Source organism: Bos grunniens, chromosome 27 (genome assembly GCF_055505025.1).
Source record: "Bos grunniens cultivar Pamir isolate PY7600 chromosome 27, Bosgru_T2T1.0, whole genome shotgun sequence".
NCBI classification, from domain to species: domain Eukaryota; kingdom Metazoa; phylum Chordata; class Mammalia; order Artiodactyla; family Bovidae; genus Bos; species Bos grunniens.
The window spans coordinates 9,459,916-9,484,639 of record NC_141191.1 but is presented as its reverse complement, the minus strand read 5'-3'; the positions used below and the strand labels follow the sequence as shown (position 1 = coordinate 9,484,639).

Below are 24,724 nucleotides of genomic sequence, written 5' to 3'. Positions count from 1 at the left end.
CCCTGTCACCCAAAGTAAGAAATTTTAAAATATATATAAAGAATATAGTCAACTTAAATGATACACATATACAGACTGCTTGGTATGTAACAAAAAGCTGCCTCCAGGGAGTAAGATAGAAAAGAGAAGTATAATGCCAATGCCCATTACAAATTCAGTTCAGCTGATAATAAATGATACCCAGCATAGCTTGTGATTTCCTGAAAACATAGTCCAGATGTACGAGAGGGTGTGTGCTTAGGAGTAAATCCCCGTTGAAGTTTCAAATCCTCAGTGAATCTTTCCTACCCTTACCCCAATATCATTGCCCCTGGTTGATGACATTCAGACTTATTGCTAATTGTGCTCACTGTACTTATTTTTCAACTTTCTTAGTTTCCATCTGACTCTATTGATAGAACATAAGACCAATAAAAACAGGAACCAGGTCTGTCTTGTTTCCCTATATCCCCGAAACCTGGCCCAGAGTATAACTCTTGGTGACATATATCTTTGTCAAAAAATATTACTCACATAGGATTTTGACATTAAAATAAAGATTTGACATTCTTTCACATGGAATCATAACTATTCCATATTAATCACTATGCTTTCAACTTCTTATAAATTAATTATAAGGCAATTCCACCTTCAACAAAGTAACAAATCTATCATTCCTAAGGTTTTTCTTCAATCTTCCTGAAATCTAGGATCTTCAATGACATAAACTGCATTTATTTGTCTTATTTCAAACCTTGATGCAACATCTAACACATAGCAGAGATGCAATAAATATTTATTTTAAAAAGGAGAAAAAAAGGAAAGACAGCTAGGGAAGCTTTTAGTTGTTCTTCATTTAATAGGGACATTTTCTTAGAGAAAGTACTTTTCATTTCAATGGTCTATTGATTATTTAAAAATTAATCATCAAAAGTAACATTTAATAGTGATTGGTCATTATTAAATATTTATTATTTATATATTTATTATATGTTATATATATTATTATATATATTTAATATATATATTTATATATTAATAATGATTATTAATAATCATTTAATAATGATTGGTCCTTATACCTAAGCTTTTGCTTGTGGTGGTTTTTTTTTTTATTTTATTTTATTTTTAAACTTTACAATATTGTATTGGTTTTGCCAAATATCGAAATGAATCCCCCACAGGTATACATGTGTTCCCCATCCTGAACCCTCCTCCCTCTTCCCTCCCCATACCATCCCTCTGGGTCGTCCCAGTGCACCAGCCCCAAGCATCCAGTATCGTGCATCAAATCTGGACTGGCGACTCATTCCATATATGATATTATACATATTTCAATGCCATTCTCCCAAATCATCCCACCCTCTCCCTCTCCCACAGAGTCCAAAATACTGTTCTATACATCAGTGTCTCTTTTGCTGTCTCGTATACAGGGTTATTGTCACCATCTTTCTAAGTTCCATATATATGCGTTAGTATACTGTATTGGTGTTTTTCTTTCTGGCTTACTTCACTCTGTATAATAGGCTCCAGTTTCATCCACCTCATTAGAACTGATTCAAATGTATTCTTTTTAATGGCTGAGTAATACTCCATTGTGTTTTTAACTACCAACATGTGTTTGGGAAAATATGTATGTTTAGGGATTATGAAAAAGACTGCTGATCTGTCTCATAGTCAAATAAGAGGGTATGTTATGGAAAAGAGGAGTACATCAAGGCTGTATATTGTCACCGTGCTTATTTAACTTATATGCAGAGTACATCATGAGAAACGCTGGGCTGGAAGAAGCACAAGCTGGAATCAAGATTTCTGGGAGAAATATCAATAACCTCAGATATGCAGATGACACCACCCTTATGGCAGAAAGTGAAGAAGAAATGGAACCTCTTGATGAAAGTGAAAGAGGAGGGTGAAAAAGTTGGCTTAAAGCTCAACATTCAGAAAACTAAGATCATGGCATCTGGTCCCATCACTTCACGGCAAATAGATTGGGAAACAGTGGAAACAGTAGCTGACTTTATTTTGGGGGGCTCGAAAATCACTGCAGATGGTGATTGCAGCCATGAAATTAAAAGACGCTTACTCCTTGGAAGGAAAGTTATGACCAACATAGACAGCATATTAAAAAGCAGAGACATTACTTTGCCAACAAAGGTTTGTCTAGTCAAGGCTATGGTTTTTCCAGTAGTCATGTATGGATGTGAGAGTTGGACTATAAAGAAAGCTGAGCCCCAAAGAACTGATGCTTTTGAACTGTGGTGTTGGAGAAGACTCTTGAGAGTCCCTTGGACTGCAAGGAGATCCAACCAGTCCATCCTAAAGGAGATCAGTCCTGGGTGTTCATTGGAAGGACTGATGTTGCAGCTGAAACTCCAATACTTTGGCCACCTGATGCAAAGAGCTGACTCATTGGAAAAGACCCTGATGCTAGGAAAGATTGAGGGCAGGAGGAGAAGGGGATGACAGAGGATGAGATGGTTGGATGGCATCACCGACTCCATGGACATGGGTTTGGGTGGACTCTGGGAGTTGGTGATGGACAGGGAGGCCTGGCATCCTGCAGTTCATGGGGTCGCAAAGAGTCGGACACGACTGAGAGACTGAACTGAACTGAACTGAATGAAAAAGAGTGTTCAGCTTTCTCTTCTTTTATCCTGAAAGAAGTGGCACGTCTTGGTATCTAAATGCCTTCCACATTATTCCCAGGGCCAATTTTAGCTACTTTTTTTTTTACAACGTTTATCCTCAATCCTTTATCACCTTTTGTCACTAAGCTATTTAAAATCACGTTAGATGCTCAGAGTAATCTGGCACTCTTATTCCAAAGCCTACAGGGTCTCATATATCTTGAAAGTGAGACATTGAATAAGAATAGCAGTCTTAAGTATTGTCAGGTTGGTAGGCTGGTACCTCAGTGTCTGTACCTTGTGTAAACTCAGACTGAACATGTTGAACTTAACATATGTAGTGGGAGGGAATTCTAGAGAAACAGCGAAACCCTTAGAACACCAACACACAGGAACAATTATAAAATAATTATCTTAGACACATCTATGGCATAATAAATGTCAATAAACCCACTTTTATGATGCTTTAAATGAAGGATCTCAAAGGTATTTACAAAATCTACAATAAAAGTCAGTTTATAAAGCATATAATTTTAAAATTTAAAGTTGCATAGACTTCATATTTTTTAAAAGACAAATAACCCGATTTTATTTTATTCTATTTATTTATTTTTGAGTGGCCATGGCTCACTGCATGTGAGATCTTAGTTACCCCACCAGGGATCAAACCCACACCCCTGCAGGGGAAGCACAGAGTTGCAATCACTGGACTGCCAGGGAAGTCCCAGACTTCTTCTTTTAATGAACTCATGTGGGTGAAGAGCTTTATAAATTTGTAAACCAAAGTGTATGTTTATTTCTAGCATTCTTCTTTGAATTTAAAGATAAATTTAATTATGTACATCTTTATATATCTGCAGCAGAAAGTTATAGTATAATCTCAAGCAGTATTCTAGAAGCCAACTAACTAAAGACAATATAGTCTAACTGTAAAGAATAGAAGTTCATTACAATTTTTCCTTAGGAGAAATATGTGAATCAACCACTATATTAATGATCAGTTATTTTTACCTAAGAATATATTTCTCTGGCAACTGTATTTGTATCAGTCTAGTGTATGGTAGCTTAAATTAAGTGAAATTAATTCAGTTGGCATAAGTTAGACTATGATAAGAATGTGCTGATGACATGAACATTTGTCTCCTGGGTAAAGGAGGAGACTTCTTCCTATATAATGATTTGGGCTCAATGTTACCGGAACAGAGTAAGTCACATGCTAACCCACATGAGATACGATATGTCAGAAAATACTAGACCATTTGACAAAGAGCAAACAGAAACACAGAAATAAAACTATTTCCTCAAAGCCAGACCTACGGGAAGCGAACTTGCGAGCTGCTTGCCTCTGCGTGCTTTTTCTTAGCGGTACCCCAGAGAAGAGGGGTCCTTCTGAGAAGCAGGGGAGGGGAAGCCTGGTGGATTTTACCTAGTGCGTTCTGCTAGGGTGGCACATGTCAACTTCGGGGTCACATGGGATCTTGTCATTGTGCAGATTCAAATTTACTGTGTCTTAGGTGAGGCCCTAGATTCTGCATTTTGAGAAATCTTTCAAATGATGCAGATGACCCTTGTCTGTGGGTCTTTCAGACAAAGATGACCTTTGTCTGAAACTCACTTTAATGGCTATATTCTAGGTGAAAGGAAGAGGAAATTCTCTTTCTTTTTTACATGTTTTCTTATTTCCTCAACTCTCTTAACCTCAGGGCAGCAGGTCAGTAAAGACACAACTTCAGAACAGTGTGAATACAGAACACTTTTGAAAGGAGGAATTCAATTGACTTCAGAGAATGAACATTTAGTTAAAAAAAAAATAGATTCATTCAGACTAAAATAAAGGGATAGCCAGCCTTTGCAGTGAGATTGTCTGCCTAGAGGAATAACCATCATATCTTTGAGGACAAGCAAGACTGTACACCAGGTTTAGACTCAATCTTCTTAAGTTTCTACAGAGTCCATTTGGGAGGAATATTGTAAAGAAACTTGGAACCTGAACTTCCCTCCTCCACTCCCTTCCATGAGTGTCTAATGTTTGCATTACGTACAAAAAGGAATTTTTTCTACTCTATGATCTGCCAAGATTAAAAATTTGCTCAAGCCAGAAACATGCTAAGATGAAACACAGTTATAACTGAACAAATCCTACCCCAAAGCTGCTTCCAAGTAGGAATGAATATCAGAATTGTTTAATTCGCATATTTTCCATTGGATGGCCTTTTCAGATTCTTGCTACTTAAAATACAAAGGTAATATTCATTGGACTACACTATTTTTAAAACGTGTCCTTATAATCAATTGTCAAATCCTCTTCAAGCTTGTATAGAGGCTTTGGGCTCCTAGAATCTAAATAGCTATATAGTAAAGCATTAAACGGAGAAGGCAATGTCACCCCACTCCAGTACTGTTGCCTGGAAAATCCCATGGATGGAGGAGCCTGGTAGGCTGCAGGCCATGGGGTCGCACAGAATTGGACGCGACTGAAGCGACTTAGCAGCAGCAGCAAAGCATTAAACTAGATAATTTAACTTTGGACTAATGAAATGTGTATCTTCCCTCAAACAAGTTAAAAATATGATGTTCTATTAACAATGAGAACTTCCCTGGTGGCTCAGACGGTAAAGTGTCTATCTACAATGTGGGAGACCTGGGTTCAATCCCTGGGTTGGGAAGATCCCCTGGAGAAGGAATGAAATGTGTATCTTCCCTCAAACAAGTTAAAAATATAATGTTTTATTAACAATTATGTGGACATATCTTTATTTAACTAACTATAGCAAAAATAATTTGTTTGTAGTAAAAAAGAAATTATAGATTTGAACTGTGCCTGAATTGTATTTTAAAAATTTCTGTTACTCCATTTTCCTGTCAAGTCTATCATTTTAAGAAGGAGAAAGTTACAGAAATGTCCCTATACATTGACCTTTCCAATGTACATGAACAGTATTCAAAATTCAGAAGAATAGCAAGAAATCCTAATAGATTCAGCATTTGGTGTCTGGGAAACCAGACACATTTGGTAATCATTCCTATATACCCTAATGTCTGAGCAAACCTTAGAAGGTGTTTACTTTTGCAGATGAGTAATTAGAAATCTATTATTTGAACATTTTGGAAATGGGAAATTAAGAATCATTTTCTTTGTAAGTGGTTTTAAAAGGCAAAGAGTTGATTGCTGTTGATTAAAGAATCCATAATGAAAAGTAGTTTTTCCCTTCTTTCAAAAAGTTGCATTTTTCTCAGAGATAATTGCAGGCAACAAAAGCCAAAAAAACAAAACAAAACAAAAAGCCACGTTGGTAGCCTTTAACGGGAGACATGAAACTAATACATTTACAGCTAACAGCTTTAAAGTCACATGCAATCCCATAAAAACAACACCAATTTCATTAACTTTGACATAAATGTCATACTTGATAAGCCCAAGTTCAAAAGATGTATACCAAAGATATGTATCTATTCAGTCCTCTCCCCACTTATTTGCAGTTTGCTTCCCAACGTTTCAGTTACCTGCAGTCAGCTGAGGTCCAAAAATATTAAATGGAAAATTCCAGAAGTAAACAATGAATAAGTTTTCAATGGCACGTCTGTTCTGAGTCACATGATACAAGTTCTCTCCATCCAGCTCTGACCTGCCTGGGATCCCAACCACTGACATTGTCTGCTCCTGACATCCGACCAGCCGCTTCATCATGGCTGATGATCCAGGATCTCTGGAAGCAGATAATTCTCCTGACCTGTCATCGAAGGTCAATATGAGCCCAAGGCTACATCACAGCGCCTGCGTCATTCACCTCACGTCCTCTCCCATCATCACAAGAATAAGGGTAAGTATAGAACAATTAGACGTTTTGAGAGAGGTGACATTCACATAACTTTCATTATAGTATTTGCTATAACTGTTGTAATTTACTATTAGTTACTGCTAACCTCTTACTGTGCCTAATTGATAAATTAGACTTTATTGTAGATGTGTGTGTGTCGGAAAACATACAGGATATAAAGGGCTCAGTGCTATCTGTGATTTCAGGCATCCACAGGGCGGAGGTTGTCTTGGGATGCTTCCCCTGTGGGTAAGGAGGGACCACTGTGCCCAAAAGTATGCAAAAGATATATGTCAATACAAAAGATCACGAGACAGCAAAAGAGACACTAATGTATAGAACAGTCTTATGGACTCTGTGGGAGAGGGAAAGGGTGGGAAGATTCGGGAGAATGACATTGAAACATGTAAAATATCATGTAAGAAACGAGTTGCCAGTCCAGGTTTGATGCACGATACTGGATGCTTGGGGCTAGTGCACTGGGACGACCCAGAGGGATGGTATGGGGAGGGAGGAGGGAGGAGGGTTCAGGATGGGGAACACATGTATACCTGTGGCGGATTCATTTTGATATTTGGCAAAACTAATACAATTATGTAAAGTTTAAAAATAAAATAAAATTAATTAAAAAAAAAAAAGAAAGTCTGTACTTTCTTATCTTTTTGTTTTATTTATGTATTTATTTTTGGCTGTGCTGGGTCTCCCTTGCTGTGCAGGCTTTTCTCTAGTTGTGGCAAGCAGGGCCTACTCCCTAGTGCTGGTATACAGGTTTCTCACTGCAGAAGCTACTGGAACATGGGCTCTCGGGTGCAAGGGCTTCAGTAGCTGTGGCTCCTGGGCTCTAGAGCATAGGCTTAATAGTTGCAGCACACAGGCTTAGTTGCTCTGTGGCATGTGAGCTCTTCCCAGACCAGGGATGGAATCTGTGTCTTCTGCCTTGGCAGGCAGATTCTTTACCAATGAGCCACAAAGAAGCCCTGTACTTTCTGATATGAGATATGCTTAAAATTTTGGAGTAAAAATTACCATAGTGTCTATTTTAAGATTTGCTGTTCAGGCATAATTGTTTCCAGAGAAAATTTAAAGTGAGTATGATATATTGTCTTGATTATCAGTCACTATATAACACACCACTGCAAATTAAGTGGCTTAAAGCAGCAATTGTTTTATTTGCTTAGAATTGTGTAGGTCAGATATTTGGCCTAGCTCAACTAGGAGGATCTCCTCCCCTCCCCCACCGGGTTTTATTGCGATATAATTGACATACACATTTTTGCTTGCAAAACTCCTGAACTTCAGATAAAAACAATAGAACTTTGTGGCATCAGCAACAAGGAAAAACAAAAAACACAGAACTTAAGGGCCTTCCACCATACCATACACAAAAATCACCTCTAATATGAATCAGAGACCTAAATGTAATAGCTTAAAAAAATTTTTTTAATTAAAAATGAAAAGAAGAAAAAGGAAAACCACATACTGGGAAAAAAAATTTGAAAATCACATATTTGATAATGGACTTATATCAGAATATATAAAAAGCTCTAAAAGTTCAATAAGAAAGCAAATTAAAAGTGAGAAAAAGATTTGAACAGACTCTAAAAAAAAAGAAAGAGAAAACAAGAGATTGGATTTGTGGTTACCAGAAATGGGTGGTGGAGGGAGGGAGAATTGGGTGAAAGCAATCAAAAGTCCTGCAAACTGAAAGTTATAAGATAAATAAATAACAGGGATGTAATGTACAACATGATAAATGTAATTAACACTTCTGTTCATTATATATGAAAATTGTTAAAAGAGCAAATCAAAGAGTTCTCATCACAAATTTTTTTCTATTTCTTTAATATATGGGATGATGAATGTTCACTAAACTTTTTATGGTCATCATTTCATGATGTATGTAAGTCAAATCATTATGCCCTACACCTTAAACTTATACAGCGCTGTATATCAGCTATATCTCAATAATACTAAAAAAGAAAAACTATTAAATTTCAAGAATAAAATGCAGAAGACAATCTCCATGTCCTTTGGTTGAGCAAAGAATTCTTATACATAATGCCAAAAGCACACTCCATTATTTAAAAAACTTGATAAATTGAAATTCATCAAAAAAATTTAAAACACAAAATGGTCAAAAGACACTATCTAGAAAGGCAAGTCAGACTAGGAGAAAATATTTGCAAATCCTATATCTGGCAAAGGAGTAGCATGTGAAATATGTAAAAACACAACTCAATAATAAGACAAAAAGCAAATATGAGCAAAATATTTGAATGGATATTTTATCAAACAACATATACAAATGGCCAAGCACATGAAACACATAATAGCCAAAAAAAAAAACTGAAAATACTTCAAAATTACAATCACCTGATGAGTGGAGAAATATCGTTAACCTCAGATATGCAGATGACACTACCCTTATGGCAGAAAGTGAAGAGGAACCAAAAATCCTCTTGATGAAAGTGAATGTGGACAGTGAAAAAGTTGGCTTAAAGCTCAACATTCAGAAAACAAAGATCATGGCATCCGGTCCCATCACTTCATGAGAAATAGATGGGGAAACAGTGGAAACAGTGTCAGACTTTATTTTTTGGGGCTCCAAAATCACTGCAGATGGTGATTGCAGCCATGAAATTAAAAGACGCTTACTCCTTGGAAGGAAAGTTATGACCAACCTAGATAGCATATTCAAAAGCAAAGACATTACTTTGCCAACAAAGGTCCATCTAGTCAAGGCTATGGTTTTTCCTGTGGGCATGTATGGATGTGAGAGTTGGACTGTAAAGAAGGCTGAGTGCCGAAGAATTGATGCTTTTGAACTGTGGTGTTGGAGAAGACTCTTGAGAGTCCCTTGGACTGCAAGGAGATCCAACCAGTCCATTCTGAAGGAGATCAGCCCTGGGATTTCTTTGGAAGGAATGATGCTAAAGCTGAAACTCCAATACTTTGGCCACCTCATGGGAAGAGTTGACTCATTGGAAAAGACTCTGATGCTGGGAGGGATTGGGGGCAGGAGGAGAAGGGGATGACAGAGGATGAGATGGCTGGATGGCATCACTGACTCAATGGACGTGAATCTGAGTGAACTCCGGGAGATGGTGATGGACAGGGAGGCCTGGCGTGCTGCGATTCATGGGGTTGCAAAGAGTCGGACACGACTGAGCGACTGAACTGAACTGGAACTGATGAATGGATAAACAAAATGTGGTATATCCATACGACAGAAAACCATCCAAACCATTCTGGTTTCAAGGAAGTATAAAAGATCTTTAGAAGAAAACATGAGTTTCAAGAAGTGGAAGAGGACCCAAGTCATCACTGATGGTGGAAAGGGGAGTTTAAGAAAGAAACAAAGCAGAGTATAATGGTTTTCTGTCATGTCAGGGTTGCTTTCAGAGTCTGGGTTTAGGAAGATTTAGGTAGAATCCACACCAGGCTCTGTGAATCAGGAGTGGCTGTGGATGCCGCCAGTCACTCACAGTCACCATAAGGAGCTGGAGGGGACTTGATAGAGGACAGCCCATGGGATGCTGATGGGAGAGTCCTGGATAACCTTGGAGGGAAATGAGGGAAGTGCCTAGAAATGGTAGAGTGGGAATTGAGCCAGAGTGAAAGGTCCCTAGGTTACCATGGAAACTCTGTCCTACTCCACAGGTGGACATGGACTTGGAGTGGAGTATCGGGAGAGGGGGCAGGGCTAAGCATTCTCTCTGATAGTTAATACTGTGAAGGATGAAAAACTGTCTGTATTATTCCCATTTTACAGTCAAGAAAATGCATCAGCAGAAGGTGATAGGTCATGAGGCTGGAAGACAGAGGCTATGCCTTCCAGTATTTGGTTTGGTTTGATTGGACTGATATATTGTCTCCCTTTTATTAGACAGTTTTTTTTTAATGGCTTGTTATTTTAATCTTACTGTTACTTCTAAACATAAATACTGAATGTTTATCATCTTACCCATGATGATCCAATCTATGGTGCTGCTATCTGATTCTCCAACCTAAATTAAATGGAATTTGAGAAAATCTGCATCTTGTGAGATTACAGAGTCACCTTATTCAGCTTCACCAACTTAGAAGAGAAAGACCTTACAAAGAAAACCACATTTTTCTAATTACTAGTTTTTCCAAATCTGAATTCTAAAAGACTTTCTTAACTTAGACAATTCTCCCTCCTAGTTCTAAATTTCAATTAAATTGTGCCAATGTCTATACTATGAACAACCTATTGAAGTGCCATCATTGAAAAAGTTGACATATTCCAGAACTAGAAGTTCATTTTTATCACTACTTAAATATTCAATTCAATATCCAAAACCCTGGAAGGATGGTTTAAGGAAGATACTATAACTTGAAACCCAGAGTTTGCTTTGAATACCATTTATCTACTGAGTAGGAATTTTCATTAAGCTCTAAGGATACTTAAATCAGCAAATACTTAGCAGCTATGGTAACTGTGGTAACCCCATCCGGCTCCTTTCATTGCCATTACTAACAGACCAGTGGTGCTACTCACTGTCTTTCCCCAAAATCTTACTCTGTAGCAAAAATAGCACAGGATCCCTTGCAAAGACCTTTTAAAATTCCCTCAGGAAGTGGTTATGAGCACAAGCGTTCATTAAATTTGGTTGTCAATTTGCTTGTCATTTATCCATGGAGCTTATTTTTGCTGTCTTAGTTTTTCAGGCGCACAGAAAATGACTAATGACTATTCATGTGGTCCCAGGGGAGATTTCTTCTGGATGAAATAACCAGCAACCTGCAATGTCATAATACAACAGCATATATGTATGGATGTGAAAGTTGGACTGTGAAGAAAGCTGAGCACCGAAGAATTAATGCTTTTGAACTGTGGTGTTGGAGAAGACTCTTGAGAGTCCCTTGGACAGCAAGGAGATCCAACCAGTCCATCCTAAAGGAGATCAGTCCTGAGTGTTCATTGGAAGGACTGATGCTAAAGCTGAAACTCCAATACTTTGGCCACCTCATGCAAAGAGTTGACTCATTGGAAAAGATTCTGATGCTGGGAGGGATTGAGGGCAGGAGGAGAAGGGGACGACAGAGGATGAGATTGCTGGATGGCATCACCGACTCGATGGACATGAGTTTGGGTAAACTCTGGAAGTTGGTGATGGACAGGGAGGCCTGGCATGCTGCAGTTCATGGGGTCACAAAGAGTTGGACACGACTGAGCAACTGAACTGAACTGAACCTTCACCAGGAGGGGAAAGACTCCATCAAGTCTTCAAATCTGGAAGAATCAGCTCCTGAAATCCAGAATCAGTTCTTGAAATCCAAAATGGCTGAACAGTTTAATTTAAATCTTTATTTTTGAGTGTAAATTTCACTATAAGCCAATCACTTTAAAGTTTTTGGAAAATCACCTTGCCTAGTTTAAAGCGTTATTTCGAAGAGGAAAAATGTTTAAGGTCTTGTAGGGTCAGTCCTTTTTAGCATATTTACAGGTCTCCCATGAAAATACCTTTAACTACATCCTCTTCAGGCTTGCCAATAATCACAGTACTTTTAAACTGCAAGAAAATTCTTATAAACATTTACATATTCCAGAAAATATCTGGTGTTATTTCTATCCAAATATCCAATAAGTAAATTGTTTGCTGTCTAGTCCATAAATCCTCTGCATATTTGATTTAATGTTTTTTAAATAAAAAACAAAACTGTATGTGTATACAAGCCAATCATTGCCAAGCTCTTTCAATTGCTAAACCAATAGAAATAATGTCAAAACAAGGCTTTACTTATTCTTAAATATCATGGAGTATTCCTCTGATAAATAATACTAGAAAAAAGGAACTTCAGGTCTGAAAAATATTAATCAAAAGTATTGGTTGCCTAATGTTAGATTCAAAAGTAACATTAAATAAAATATAAAATAAAGTGAGGGCTATATCAGGACAAGGAAGCAAACAACTATAACATAGGATGCAGTTAAGGAAGCCTTAGGTAAATTTAATTTCTTTTTCTCTTTTGCCAACGTATCCAACAGTATTATGGCCACAGTGGTGGCCCTCATGAACTGAAAATAGCTGATACATTGTACTATTAATGGGAAATTCAGCCAGGTAAACACATTCTTTGGTTGCACTTAATACTTTCACAGACAGCAAACAAACATTTTTGAATTTCAAGAGCTGATGGGGTTTCATGGGCTGAAGCCCTTGCTGCTTTATGAATGGTGTCTGATGTGGCCTTTCAAGCACTAACATGACATGGCAGGCTCACAAGTATTAAACCTGGCTCCTTGGGGCCATTGCCTGGCAAGTTTTAATTTCTAAATCATGAAACTGTCAAAAGCTTCAAGGATTAATTGTATATCAGTCCTCTAAAAATAACAATTACATTCAATTCTAATAATGGGACCTCAGAGAGCAAATACCTTGTTTGCTAGGGTGATGTGTTTCCTTATTTCAGTCCATTGTTTAAGAAAGCTAATAATGCATATTTTCATAGACATAACTTTGTCTGGATCACCCCAATGTTATAACCCAGGCACTGACGAAAAGTTGAGAGTAACTGATTTATGGCAAACTCTTCTTCACAAACACCAAATGACATAATTACCTTCCAATAACAGTAGTAATTTCAGTGAACTACATCAGTTGCATTATATTACTTGATATCTTCCCTCAAAAACAATATTTGCATAGAAACTTTTTCAAAAAGGAATTTGAGTGTTTAAGAAATAATCCTAAGGTCACGCATACACAATGAGCAATAACAAAATCTCCTCTAGAGCCCAGATTATCAGACCATGTCAAGTTCTCAGGAAATTTCTGGCACAGCAAATATTAATATATATAGTACAATTCTTAATGTTATTTTTTGATAAGCATTGTGAAGATTATAATCTTTTAATTCTCATTTGGATAGTCTAGTTTAAGTGATAAACTTTGTCTCAAGTCATATTTTTCTTTGTCTTTTAATAAATTGCTGTTTACCAATGGCAAATGGATCATTTTCCCATTTCATTTTGTTACACTTCATGCTGTAAAATCAATGATATATTCTCTAGTATGTGTTTTGTCTTGTAGAAGTCAAAGAATGGTGCAATGAAAACAGGCTACTCTTATGATAATCCATGTGCAAATTTCTTTACCTAGTCACATTACTAGGCTTTTATAAAGATTTAAATAATGAATACTTAAAAATTATACTGTATTAGTTTGCAGTTTTCACTTAATGAGCTTCCACAATGGTTCAGCAGTAAAAAATCACCTGCAATGTAGGAGATGCGGGTTCAATCCCTGGGTCGGGAAGATTCCCTGAAAAAGGGAATGATAACCTACTCCAGTATTCTTGCCTGAAAAATCCCATGGACAAAGGAGCCTGGCGGGCTGCAGTCACTGGGGTTGCAAAAGAGTCGGACCCGACCTAGCAACTAAACAATAACTGTATATTGTGTAAATATATTTATTTATATATATATTTATATTTCTATATATGGTCTGTGAGATCACTGGTTTACTATGAAAGGATAGAATTCAGAGCAGCCAGGTGGTCGAGCTGGTATAAGGAAAGGACACCCTTCCCCAGGCAGCCACTCTCCTTGAATCCTCACGTTTTCAGTATTTTGATCACCTTGAGAAACTAACTGCAGAGCATTCAACCAAAATTACTACTCTTGTCTTATCTTCCCCAAGAAGCAGCTTATAATTCTGAGAAGAAGCTAATGATGTTGAAAAAGAGAGGAAATTAACTGGAATAGGTAATAGAACATCTGTGTCTCCTACATTTCTTGTAAAACTGAGAAACTGGTAGCTGACACATTTCAAGGTAATAAGCATTACATTTATTTTTTATACCCTCATAAATGCAATGCCCATTTTCAATTTGCCTATCAACATAATGGGCTATATTCTTCACATAAAGATGGTGTCATCACTAAACAGAAATATCGAATCACTAAGAGTTTTGTACTGGGTTGAATAAGGAAAATCTTTAAATTAGGCCTTTTCTTCATCCTTGACCTTCAAAAAGTTACAAATATTCTGCAGGCATCAGCTTAGCCACCAGATTGTATGAATAAAAGAAATTTATAAGGTGTTTATAATTTTGGAGGGTAAGAATGTAGAATAAGTTGAAGACAAATAAGCTAATAACATCTTAATTTTCTGTTGCAAAGTGTGGATAATTTAATTTTTGTGAATTAAATACATTCTTTCAGAAGCCTATCATTTTCCAAGCATTGTTCCAGGCCTTGAGGGTATAATAATGAGCAAAACACAGCTTCTCCCCTTGGGACGCTTAACATCTTGTTTGGGGAGACAGATAAAGAAAAGAAGGCATGATTTTCCAGGTGCTAGAAAGGGCTGTGGAGAAGAACAAAGCAGGGAGAGAACTGATGGCCTGAGTACAGCACAGGGAGCTCACATTCAAAGGCCCTGCGGCATCCTCCACTCAGAGGAGCAAACAGAGCAAAGAGGCCAGCCATGGGAAACGAGGCCAGACACCTCTGCTGAGACGGAGCCCTCGAGGTCTCTTTTGCAGAGTAGTGTCATGATCTGACTTAGGTTTTAAAAGGATCCTCCTGGTTGTGTGTGATGTGTGCACCATAAAGGGGCCAGTTCAGATGCTAGGATAACAAGAAACAATTGGGAAAGTCCAAGTGAGAATTTATAATGAGCTGAAAAACTGTCTTAGTAGTGGGAGTTGTCAGAGGTGCTCAGATTGTTTGAATCATAGGACAAAGGAAGAACTGTCAGAATGTGCTGAAGATGTGGACCTGGGTGTGAGGAGAGTCAGGAATAACTGAGGATTTTGGCTTGAGAGGCTGGAAGAAGATTCTACCTTTCCGAAAGATGGGAGAGTGTGAGTGTTACATTTTGGGAAGCCTGGTAAACATCTGGATGGAGATGTTAAATAGGACACTGAGTATAGAAGATCTGAGCTGGGCAAGAGCCCTTGGAAGATGAGTCCACCTAGGAAGCAGAAGTAGCTTGAGAAAAAATATAACTTCATGCCCATGGAGTCCACAAAAATTAAGGTGAGGAGAGCAAAGGAGAAGAAATGACCAAGGATACAGGAGAAGGAGTGAGAGACAGCCGCCTTCTGGAAGCCAGTGAAGGAGACGTGTGAAGGAGAACATGAGCTGTGTCGAAGACAGCCTATGGGCTGAGTAAGACAATAAAACCTTGACCACTGGGTTGGTAAACACCTGTGAAAGCCTTCAGCTGTCTCAGTTCAGCAGAGGGACAAGAAGTTGATTGGAGTTGGTTCAAGAGAGGAGAAAAGTAAAGGATGTGGAGACGGTAAGTGTAATTATCACTTCTGAGATTTGCTGCAAAGAGAAGCAAGGTCAGAGGTAGAAGGGACTGTGGCATTGGGGGAGGGCTCTTTTAAGATGGAAAATATTAAATGTGGTTGTGCAGAAAAGAAATGTTAAAGCAGGAGCAAGGGAAGGGATTTGCAGAGAACGTTCCTAGAGCAGATTATAGGGGGTGGGTGCCGTGCCCAAGAAGGGCTGCCACAGCCAAGAGGGCAGACTGAGCAGGAATGGTCTAAGAGGGGGCACTACAGGCTGCAGAGAGAGGCGGTCCGGGAGATGGGGTGCTGAGAACACATGGGAGATCTCTGGCTGCTTCAGTTTTCCCAAGGAAATACCTAGCAAGATCATCAGATGAGAACTATTGAGAAGGAGGTTTGGGCCTTTGGAGGAAAGTTGTAGAACAATGGCCTAATGTAATAGGAGAACAAAGGCAGTCGTTTAGTTGCTAAGTCATGTCCGACTGTTCGCAACTCCACAGACTATAGCCCGCCAGGCTCCTCTGTCCACAGGATTTCCCAGGCAAGAATACTGGGTGGATTGCCATTTCCTTCTCCTGGGAATCTTCCTGACCCAGAGACTAAACTCAGCTTTCCTGCACTGACAGGCAGATTCTTTACTGCTGAGCCACCAGGGAAGCTCAAGGCAGGAGGGAGAAGTAATGTGTTTCCTGGCAATGCTAAGATTCCACTTGAGATTAGTGGTCATTAATTTATTTTTTTATGTAAAGTTGTCACAATTGTATGCTTTTCTCCAACCTTGGTCTGCTACCTAGATGAGAATATTCACAGCAAGATTTAAGGAAAGATTGAGGGGCTTCTGGGACAGCACTAGGGTCAATCAGAGTTCCCTGTGAGGTTAAGTGAGTTCTTGGTGCCTTAGAGATTCGGGGGAAATGAATGGGAAGCATAAGATATGGTTTTCAGAGAATGAGACTCTAAGTTAAGCTTATGAAGAGTGACAGAGATGTTGGTAATAAGTTCTAGAGAATGATCATGAAAGTGGGTATTGAGGAAGGATGGAAAAATAGTTGATGATCCAGGAAAGGAGGGTCCATTTCTCTTCTGTGATGCGGAGGGCAGTGCCGAGGCTGCAGAGTGGAGTCTGAGAGTAAGAGTGGGATGAAGCTGTGGAATCCTTTGGCTGCCGCGCTCACCACAGGAGGACTCACAAAGAATGCTGCTGTGGGAGCTGGTACCACTCCGCGGCTTTCCTCTTCTGCCGTGTCGATGGCATATTCATACACATGGAATCCTGTGGACAGCTCCTGGCAGCTAGGACAGGAGTAAATCCATGTTTAAAAAAAAAAAGAAAGAAAAGAAAACTATACTGTACCCTAGTATTAGGTTAATTTTTTACTCTGAAGATCGTACAAAAAATGATCTCCTCTGACTCATTTAGTGTCTTTCTCAGAGAAGAATCGTGGCGCGGAGCTCTGGTCACTAAAGACACACGACAGTGTCAGGAGGATCCACGCCTTCCTCTACTGCCTGATAGGTCACTCGCTTGTGCTCTTTAGAGAATAAAGTGGGTTGGAGCGTTGGGTCAGTTCTGTAAGCCCTCATTTCCAGAACTCCCAACGGAGCTTAGGGTGGAATGTGGAAGAAAAATGGGAAATGGACTGCTTAGGCAAAAACTATATGCTTTAAGGAATAGGGACAAAAATGTTTCGCCTGTGCAACCTAGCTCACAGGATAGGTAAGCTGGTTAACAGTAAAAACTGACACCATTTTTAATGTCTTCCATATCCTCTTGTTTTTACTGATATCGTACTGTGAGTTATTTTGTCAAGACAAAATAAGTTGGAAGAATATGTTTTTAATTATGTCCAAGTGTTAGTCACTCAGTCGTGCCCTACTCTTTGCAAAGCCATGGACTGTAGCCCACCAGACTATCTGTCCATGGGACTGCCCAGGCAAGAATATTGGAGTGAGTTGCCAGTCCCTTCTCCAGGGGATCTTTCCAACCCAGGAATTGAACCCAGGTCTCCCACCCTGCAGGCAGATTCTTTATTGCCTGAGCCACCAGAGAAGCCCCTATTTTTAATTATAGTAGGCTGTTATATTGCAATGGTATAACCCATTGTCCTGTCACTGATTTTTTAAGTTATAATTTCAAAATTATAAATGACACTAAAGAGAAAAATAGTTTTACAAATATCTGTGTCTGCTTCTCTCATAATTTGCTTTGGATAAATTCTGGAAGTGAAGTATATTAACCATTTTAGTAAATGTGATGTATAGATAAGATACAGATACTGAGACAGATATATAGAGAGATCTCCAGTAAGATTGTATCATTTTTTTAAAATGTCACCTGCAATATAGAAGCAGATCCTCACTATCTCGATATGACTTTATTGGAACTAAATATTGGGTAGGCCAAAAAGCTCATTTGGCTTTTCCTGTCAGATGTTACAAAAAACTCAAAGGAACTTGTTGGCCAACTTAATATTAAATTTAAAGAATTTCTCATGGTTTTAAGTGTACAGAATTTTTTTTGAAGATATACTGTGTTGAGTGAGAGAGGATGCCAATTAGAAAGTGATAAACTTTTGGGAGAAGGGAAATTACCAAAGTACATTTGGGTAAAGCTAAAGAAGGGAGACAGACAGTAAAGCTGACGTGGAATTAATACACAGAAGTGACGGGAAAGTGCATCCCTTCAGAGAGCTGACAATGACTCATTGTTCAAAGTGGAACACCTGTCAAGCTCCGGCCTTGCTTCACCTTCATTGATCTGAAGTCAGAAGAAGCATGGAGGGAGACTGTCACAGCAGAATTCCTCCCAGCCATCAGGGAGAAATGTATTGGCAATGGGAAGATTATCATGGGAAACAAAACAGGTAAGTGGTTTGAGAGCAATGGAGAAAGCTGCCTTTGTGTAACTCTTTGGGACAAGCCTCAAATACAAAGGGAAGAATTTGATTCTTTGTTCTGGGTCTTTTTTAAGAAAGATGGATTAAGAGGGTTTGAAAGCTCTAAAAATGTAATCATCTAGGTAATAACTAATTATTCTGATGAGGTAGAAATGCGACAGGTAAATGGAAAAACTATTTGAATTTCACAGATTGTTCTCAGTTAATTCAGGTCATAATAGATGTGTACAACAGCAGGAAGATTAAGCACATAGCCGAGGACAAATGTAAGATTATGGCTCAGCCAAGTCCAGAAGGTGAATTCCTCAAGACAGCTAAGGACTTACACTACTAAATGCTAAGAAGAAAATGAAGAAAATGAGAGATCTTACCTGAGATGATTGCTTGAGTGTCAAAAATAATAGAAGGAAATAAAAACACCTCCTAGATTTTTATTTTATTCAGTTGCCCTCTCACTGGCATAATGGCATTCAGACTACAAATAACAAAAAATTCAGTGAAAATAATCAATAGTTATTATTGATCAATGATTTAGTCAAACAATGCATATTAAAGCCCTTAGATTGAGAGAAACTGGAGAACAGGATATTGCAAAGTGCCAAGTATCAGCCCAATGACATACTCTGAAATTGCACTCTTTTAAAATAATTTCCTTTCCTAATTCTTAGGCCCTTTTGCTTTCTCTAAAGATGCTCTTAAACCTCACACAACCATCAGTTCTTCAATGCTTTCCTGTTCTCCCAAGAGGTCCACTTCTAGTCATCCCTCCATGATTTTCAGTCTAGAAACCATAGCCCATTATTTCAAATATACGCACAAATAACTCTTGAATGAGCCATAATATTTCAATATGATCAAATCAATATTTCACCATATTATTTACATGAAATATCTTTTTTCTTTATATGGAAAATACCATTAAACCTTTGAAGTTTAATCAACTCATGTAAAAGTACTATTTTACTGTAGGTACACGATCTTTTAAAAGCTTAAACTAAATTTTGACTAGTGAGTTTGAGATGCTAGAGGAAAAATCTAAATAAGTTGTATGTTGTCTTTTACTTGTCTTTCTATTTAACTATTTTGAGAATTTTTTAGGGGTAATTTAATATGTTTGACTGTAAATATAATCTACCATTCTCTATTCATTTTTATGAAGGAAGAGTTGATCAGCATAATCGCAGCGTGATAAGAAACTTACCCCCATGGTTGGGTGAATTAATCTGGAAGATTAAAATTAAAACAACCCTAAGTGGACTCCGTCTCAAGCAACAGCATCAGCTTTTATCAATGTTTCTTGAGTATGTCCTTGGGTAAAGTGGCGATCAAATCTTAATCTTGGCATAGTGGTTGTTTCTTATGTTATTCATATAAATTTATGGCATCAGTGGTTTTTATTTGCCAGTGGGAGAAAATGTGTATGAATACAGCATATTCAGAGGGCACAGGTCACACTAGAAACCAAAATAAAGGATTGAAGTTTCCCTTTTTGGTTGGTGGTTCTGTAACTTAGATTATTCATATGGAGTATTGGGTCATATGAGCAAGCCTAATTTAAAGATTACAGAAAACTAATAAGGTTCTGTTTTTGGTAGCTGCACAAAAACACTGAAACAAATTCTGCTAAAAGGATTTGATAAATTAATTAAAGCCGATTTGAGGATTACAAAACCTCAAGACTGCTGAATTTTGCAAAGAACTTAAAAATAAAATCTAACCTTTAAAGTCTAAGTAATAACAGTTTTTCACCTGATTTTGACCAAAATATAATTTTTTCTTATTCAATTAAATAATTAAAATTTAGAAGTGATTCTTTGTAAGTTGGGCATTGCCTTTTATGTAAGCTTACTGTAGTCTGCATCTGCTCTCTGGGTTTTCTATGTTACAACATCCACAGGGGGAAGATAAAGCTCATTTTTGCTCTGCAGAAATAACGTGAAATTATATTGCTAGAATCATGACTAACCAGTTCACCATCATAGGGACATATACAACAGAAATAGTATCATTCGTGGACATCTTTCATGGTCAGTAAGTGGATATCAGCCAAGTTAATTAACCAGTCTACACCTCATATGTAAAGTCAAAAGTAGATCATAAATTGTTGTGCAGATTTAAGGAGTTAAAATACTGAAAAGTGTTAAAATCCTACCTGGCATGTAAATTTTTCTATAAATGTTAGCTAAAGGAAAAGACAGACACAAGGAAGAAAACATCAGATCACAAGAATGGGATTTACTCTTCATTGTTGAGAGTAGTTGCTGTTTGGTGAAACACTCATAGGTTCAAATGTTCATCCTGCCACTTACTGACTGTGTGACCTTGAACATGACACTTAATCTTTATAAGCAACATTTTCCTCATGGATCTTAAAACATAGTAATTTCTCAATGTATTGTATGTATTAGTGGCTCAGTCATGTCTGATGGGAGAAGGCGATGGCACCCCACTCCAGTACTCTTGCCTGGAAAATCCCATGGGTGAAGGAGCCTGGTGGGCTGCAGTCCATGGGGTCGATAACAGTCGGACACGACTAAGTGACTTCACTTTCACCTTTCACTTTCATGCATTGGAGAAGGAAATGGCAACCCACTCCAGTGTTCTTGCCTGGAGAATCCCAGGGATGGGGGAGCCTGGTGGGCTGCCGTCTATGGGGTCGCACAGAGTCAGACACAACTGAAGCGACTTAGCAGCAGCAGCAGCAGCATGTCTGACTGTGACCCCACGGACTGTAGCCCGCCAGGCTCTTCCGTCCATGGGATTCTCCAGGCAAGGATACTGGAGTGGGTTGCTATGCCCTTCTCCAGGGATCTTCCTAACTCAGGGATTGAACCCAGGTTTGCATTGCAGGCAGATTCTTAACCGTCTGAGCAACCAGGGAAACCCCAATTCCTCAATAAATAATAGTAATAGTAGTAGTAGTATCATTATTACTACAATACCAGAAAGAAGCCATCAGCTTGATCAACTGCTTTTTTAAATTTTACTTTACTTAGTTGGTGCACAATGTTGTATTAATTTCTGCTGCAGAGCAAAGTGATTCAGTTATACATATACACACACACATATATATACATTCATTTTTATATTCTTTTCCACTATAGTTTATTAACTGCTTTCAAAAAGACAGTCACTGGCTACTTCTAAACTGTAAACTGGTTAAGTCTTTCTTGGGTTTTAACCAAGTCACATATCCCTAAGACTTGTAAACTGTACCTGCAAACAAGTCCCTGCAAGTGGTCTTGCTGGAAACGTAAGGGGATAGGATGACTAAGGGGATTACTAAGAAATTACCTCAAATAATCACCAGATTTGGGTCTTAGCTATAGCACTAATAAGAAGATACTCAGAAGTCCATCTGGAGAAGGAAAATTGTGTAGTAGCACCCTATTAGGACAGTTTTAATATAGGGCTTTCATTGTCTCCACCCTCAACATGAGGTATAAAAATATATTGCAAGAGTTTATTCACGACACTACGATAATTAGTCAACAAAATTAACTCAGTTAAAGAATAGTGGACTTCATAAAGAAGGCCAATCCAGCTGCCTAGAACAATTCAGTCAAAATTGCTAAACCAATATTTCCACCCCATTCTACCATGGTCATGCATATAAATGAATACTGTGCATACATATTGACAGTACATATGTTTAATATTTGAAGCACACAAATTTAGATCTTTAATTATTTTGATTTCAGTGAGAATTCTCACATACAGAAAATTTTTAAGTCATTCTTTGATATACTAAGATTTCTGGAGTACAGTATTCTAAAAGTCAAAACGTGGTCTTTAAAAACAGTAGCACCACACAGACTCTGCCAAAATGTTCATGTTATGATACATACCCTTAGGGAAATGGTTGGACCAGCCTTACACTGTTATACTAATCCATCATATCCACTCATAATTGTTAGATAAACAACTTAGCTTTACATTAGACATGGGAGATAGGGGAAAAAATACATACTTGGAAAGACTGGGAAATTCTTTTACAGAATTATTACAAGAAAAAGTCTGAGTTAAGGATGAAATAGACTATACAGAATCCATTTGAATTATAAAAATTGTGTAAGTATATGAAGTGGTTACTTAACTTACAGCTTTTTATATCTTTTTTCCCTGCACACTACTTATGACACTAACTTGCACTTAAAATACCCTCAGAAATAATTGAGAAATATGTTACACCAAGAAACGCATTCCTGTCTATTTGGAGGAAGTCCACTGTAAGAATTACATGAAATTTATTTTCATCTATTTCAATATGGGAAAGGGTAAAAATCCAACCAGCGATCAACATGGAAGTTCACCTTTAGGATCCCATCAGCATTGGGGGATTTCAATAAGGAAAAGAAACCATGTATTAGGATATAATACTCAGGCAGCAAAAAAAAGAAAACACGCCACACTTTCATCATAGCCTCTGGATCAAAGGAGATGCAACCTCCACGTCGGCTGGAGTCTCTGTTTTTCTGCTAGCGGAAGGTTGACTTCTGGACTGCAATCACTGCCCTCAACATTTAGAGTTAAATGGGTCCCCAAAGTATGAGTTGTGGATCTTTAAATTTGCCTTTCATTATCAATAGCAGACTATCACATTAGCTGGGAAGTCACCCGATACCCCCAGGGTTTAAGTTTGTCCACCTACCCTCTCCTCCATCGCTTACACAGTCAAACCCCAACTCCTTAGTTTGGTTTTGGGGTCCCCACAGTTCAGCCCCCATGTCCTGCTACTCCCTACCATTCTCTCAAGTCCCGGTGGCCTTTCAACACTCCCCACTCCTTCTTCTGAGCCACTGCATTTAGTTTGCTCTGTCTGAAAGCTTGGTCTATCCATCCTCCATCAAGACTTACCCAGTACTTCTGATGTACCTTTCCTGACTCCCCTTGTATTGTTCAATTATGATAATTATGATATGATGTACTTAGCTCTTACCTCGGGTCAGGAAACGCACTTTTACTTAGAAGAAAGAATGAGATCACAGTAAAAAACAAGAGACTGGACAAACACTTGGCTTGTCATCATGGCTCCATTATTTACCAGGTATGCAAACATTGGTGCCTTAAAACCTCTCCCTGCTTCACTTTCCTCCTCTGAAATGTGAAGATGGAGTACCTGCACCTGTGCAGATGAGGCCTCTCGGGTGGGAGACAAAGCTGAGGATGGAGAAAGAAACACCTGGTCGTGAGCCAGAGGTCAGCTAGAGCTGCTGCCATTGGTCTCCACCCCAGAACTTGCAGCGGCCCAAGACGTTTCATTCAGACCTGCACGTCCAAGCTATAATGAAGGTAAATTTGTTAAGACGGGATAATAGAAAATATTTAACATGATACTAATTTGATTTATAATTTCTAGATAGTTAGCCAATTATGTAGACCTACCTTTGTACTTTTGCCCCAGACCCAGCCAATGGTAGAGTCAGGCCAGTAAGCACGAACGTTCCCACAGCTAAAGCTAGAATCATTTCTCTCTTCTTCTTAAAACAACCACGTTGCTTCGTAAGAATGAGAGACAGCAGTGATGCTTTCGGAGAAGACAATGGCACCCCACTCCAGTACTCTTGCCTGGAAAATCCCATGGACGGAGGAGCCTGGTAGGCTGCAGTCCATGGGGTCGCTAAGAGTCAGACACGACTGAGTGACTTCACTTTCACTTTCATGCATTGGAGAAGGAAATGGCAACCCACTCCAGTGTTCTTGCCTGGAGAATCCCAGGGTCGGGGGAGCCTGCTGGGCAGCCGTCTATGGGGTCACACAGAGTCGAACACGACTGAAGTGACTTAGCAGCAGCAGCAGCAGCGATGCTTTATCAGGAAAATGGCAGATCCATCTGTTCCTTGTTGATGGTCGATTTAACCAACAAAGAAGGGCAGGCCTGCTCATACGTCTTTATAATCACTACAAAATGACTAACATGAGAAAGATAATTTTTCAAAACTCTACTTTTTAGCATGACAACTATCTTATTTATTAGAAAATAAATGTCTCCAATGCTATGCTTCTCCCTAACAAGATCCATATGCAGAAAGGTTAGCCACAGAAAAAGCAAATCTACTTGTCAGGTAGATTTCTACTTGTCAAGGTCAGGTTCTCAAGGAGATAAAGCCCACTTTCATTTTTCAGCGCA

At 38.5% G+C, this 24,724-nt stretch overlaps 1 protein-coding gene across 1 annotated transcript; it reads left to right on the top strand.

Annotated features, from left to right (window-relative positions):
* The first annotated feature begins 15,560 nt into the window (after positions 1 to 15,560).
* Positions 15,561 to 20,029, top strand: LOC147343513 (uncharacterized). Its single transcript, XM_086381001.1, has 3 exons — positions 15,561 to 15,702; positions 18,413 to 18,561; positions 19,754 to 20,029. The coding sequence occupies exons 1-3, from the start codon at positions 15,692 to 15,694 to the stop codon at positions 19,909 to 19,911; spliced, it is 318 nt and encodes a 105-aa protein (XP_086237127.1). The 5' UTR covers positions 15,561 to 15,691; the 3' UTR covers positions 19,912 to 20,029.
* Positions 20,030 to 24,724: the final 4,695 nt, after the last annotated feature.

What these genes read in the sequence shown, in the direction of transcription:
- LOC147343513 (XM_086381001.1), top strand. An exon ending in TATCATGGGAAACAAAACAG is followed by an intron (nt 18,562 to 19,753) that starts GTAAGTGGTTTG and finishes ATTTTTATGAAG; the next exon opens with GAAGAGTTGATCAGCATAAT.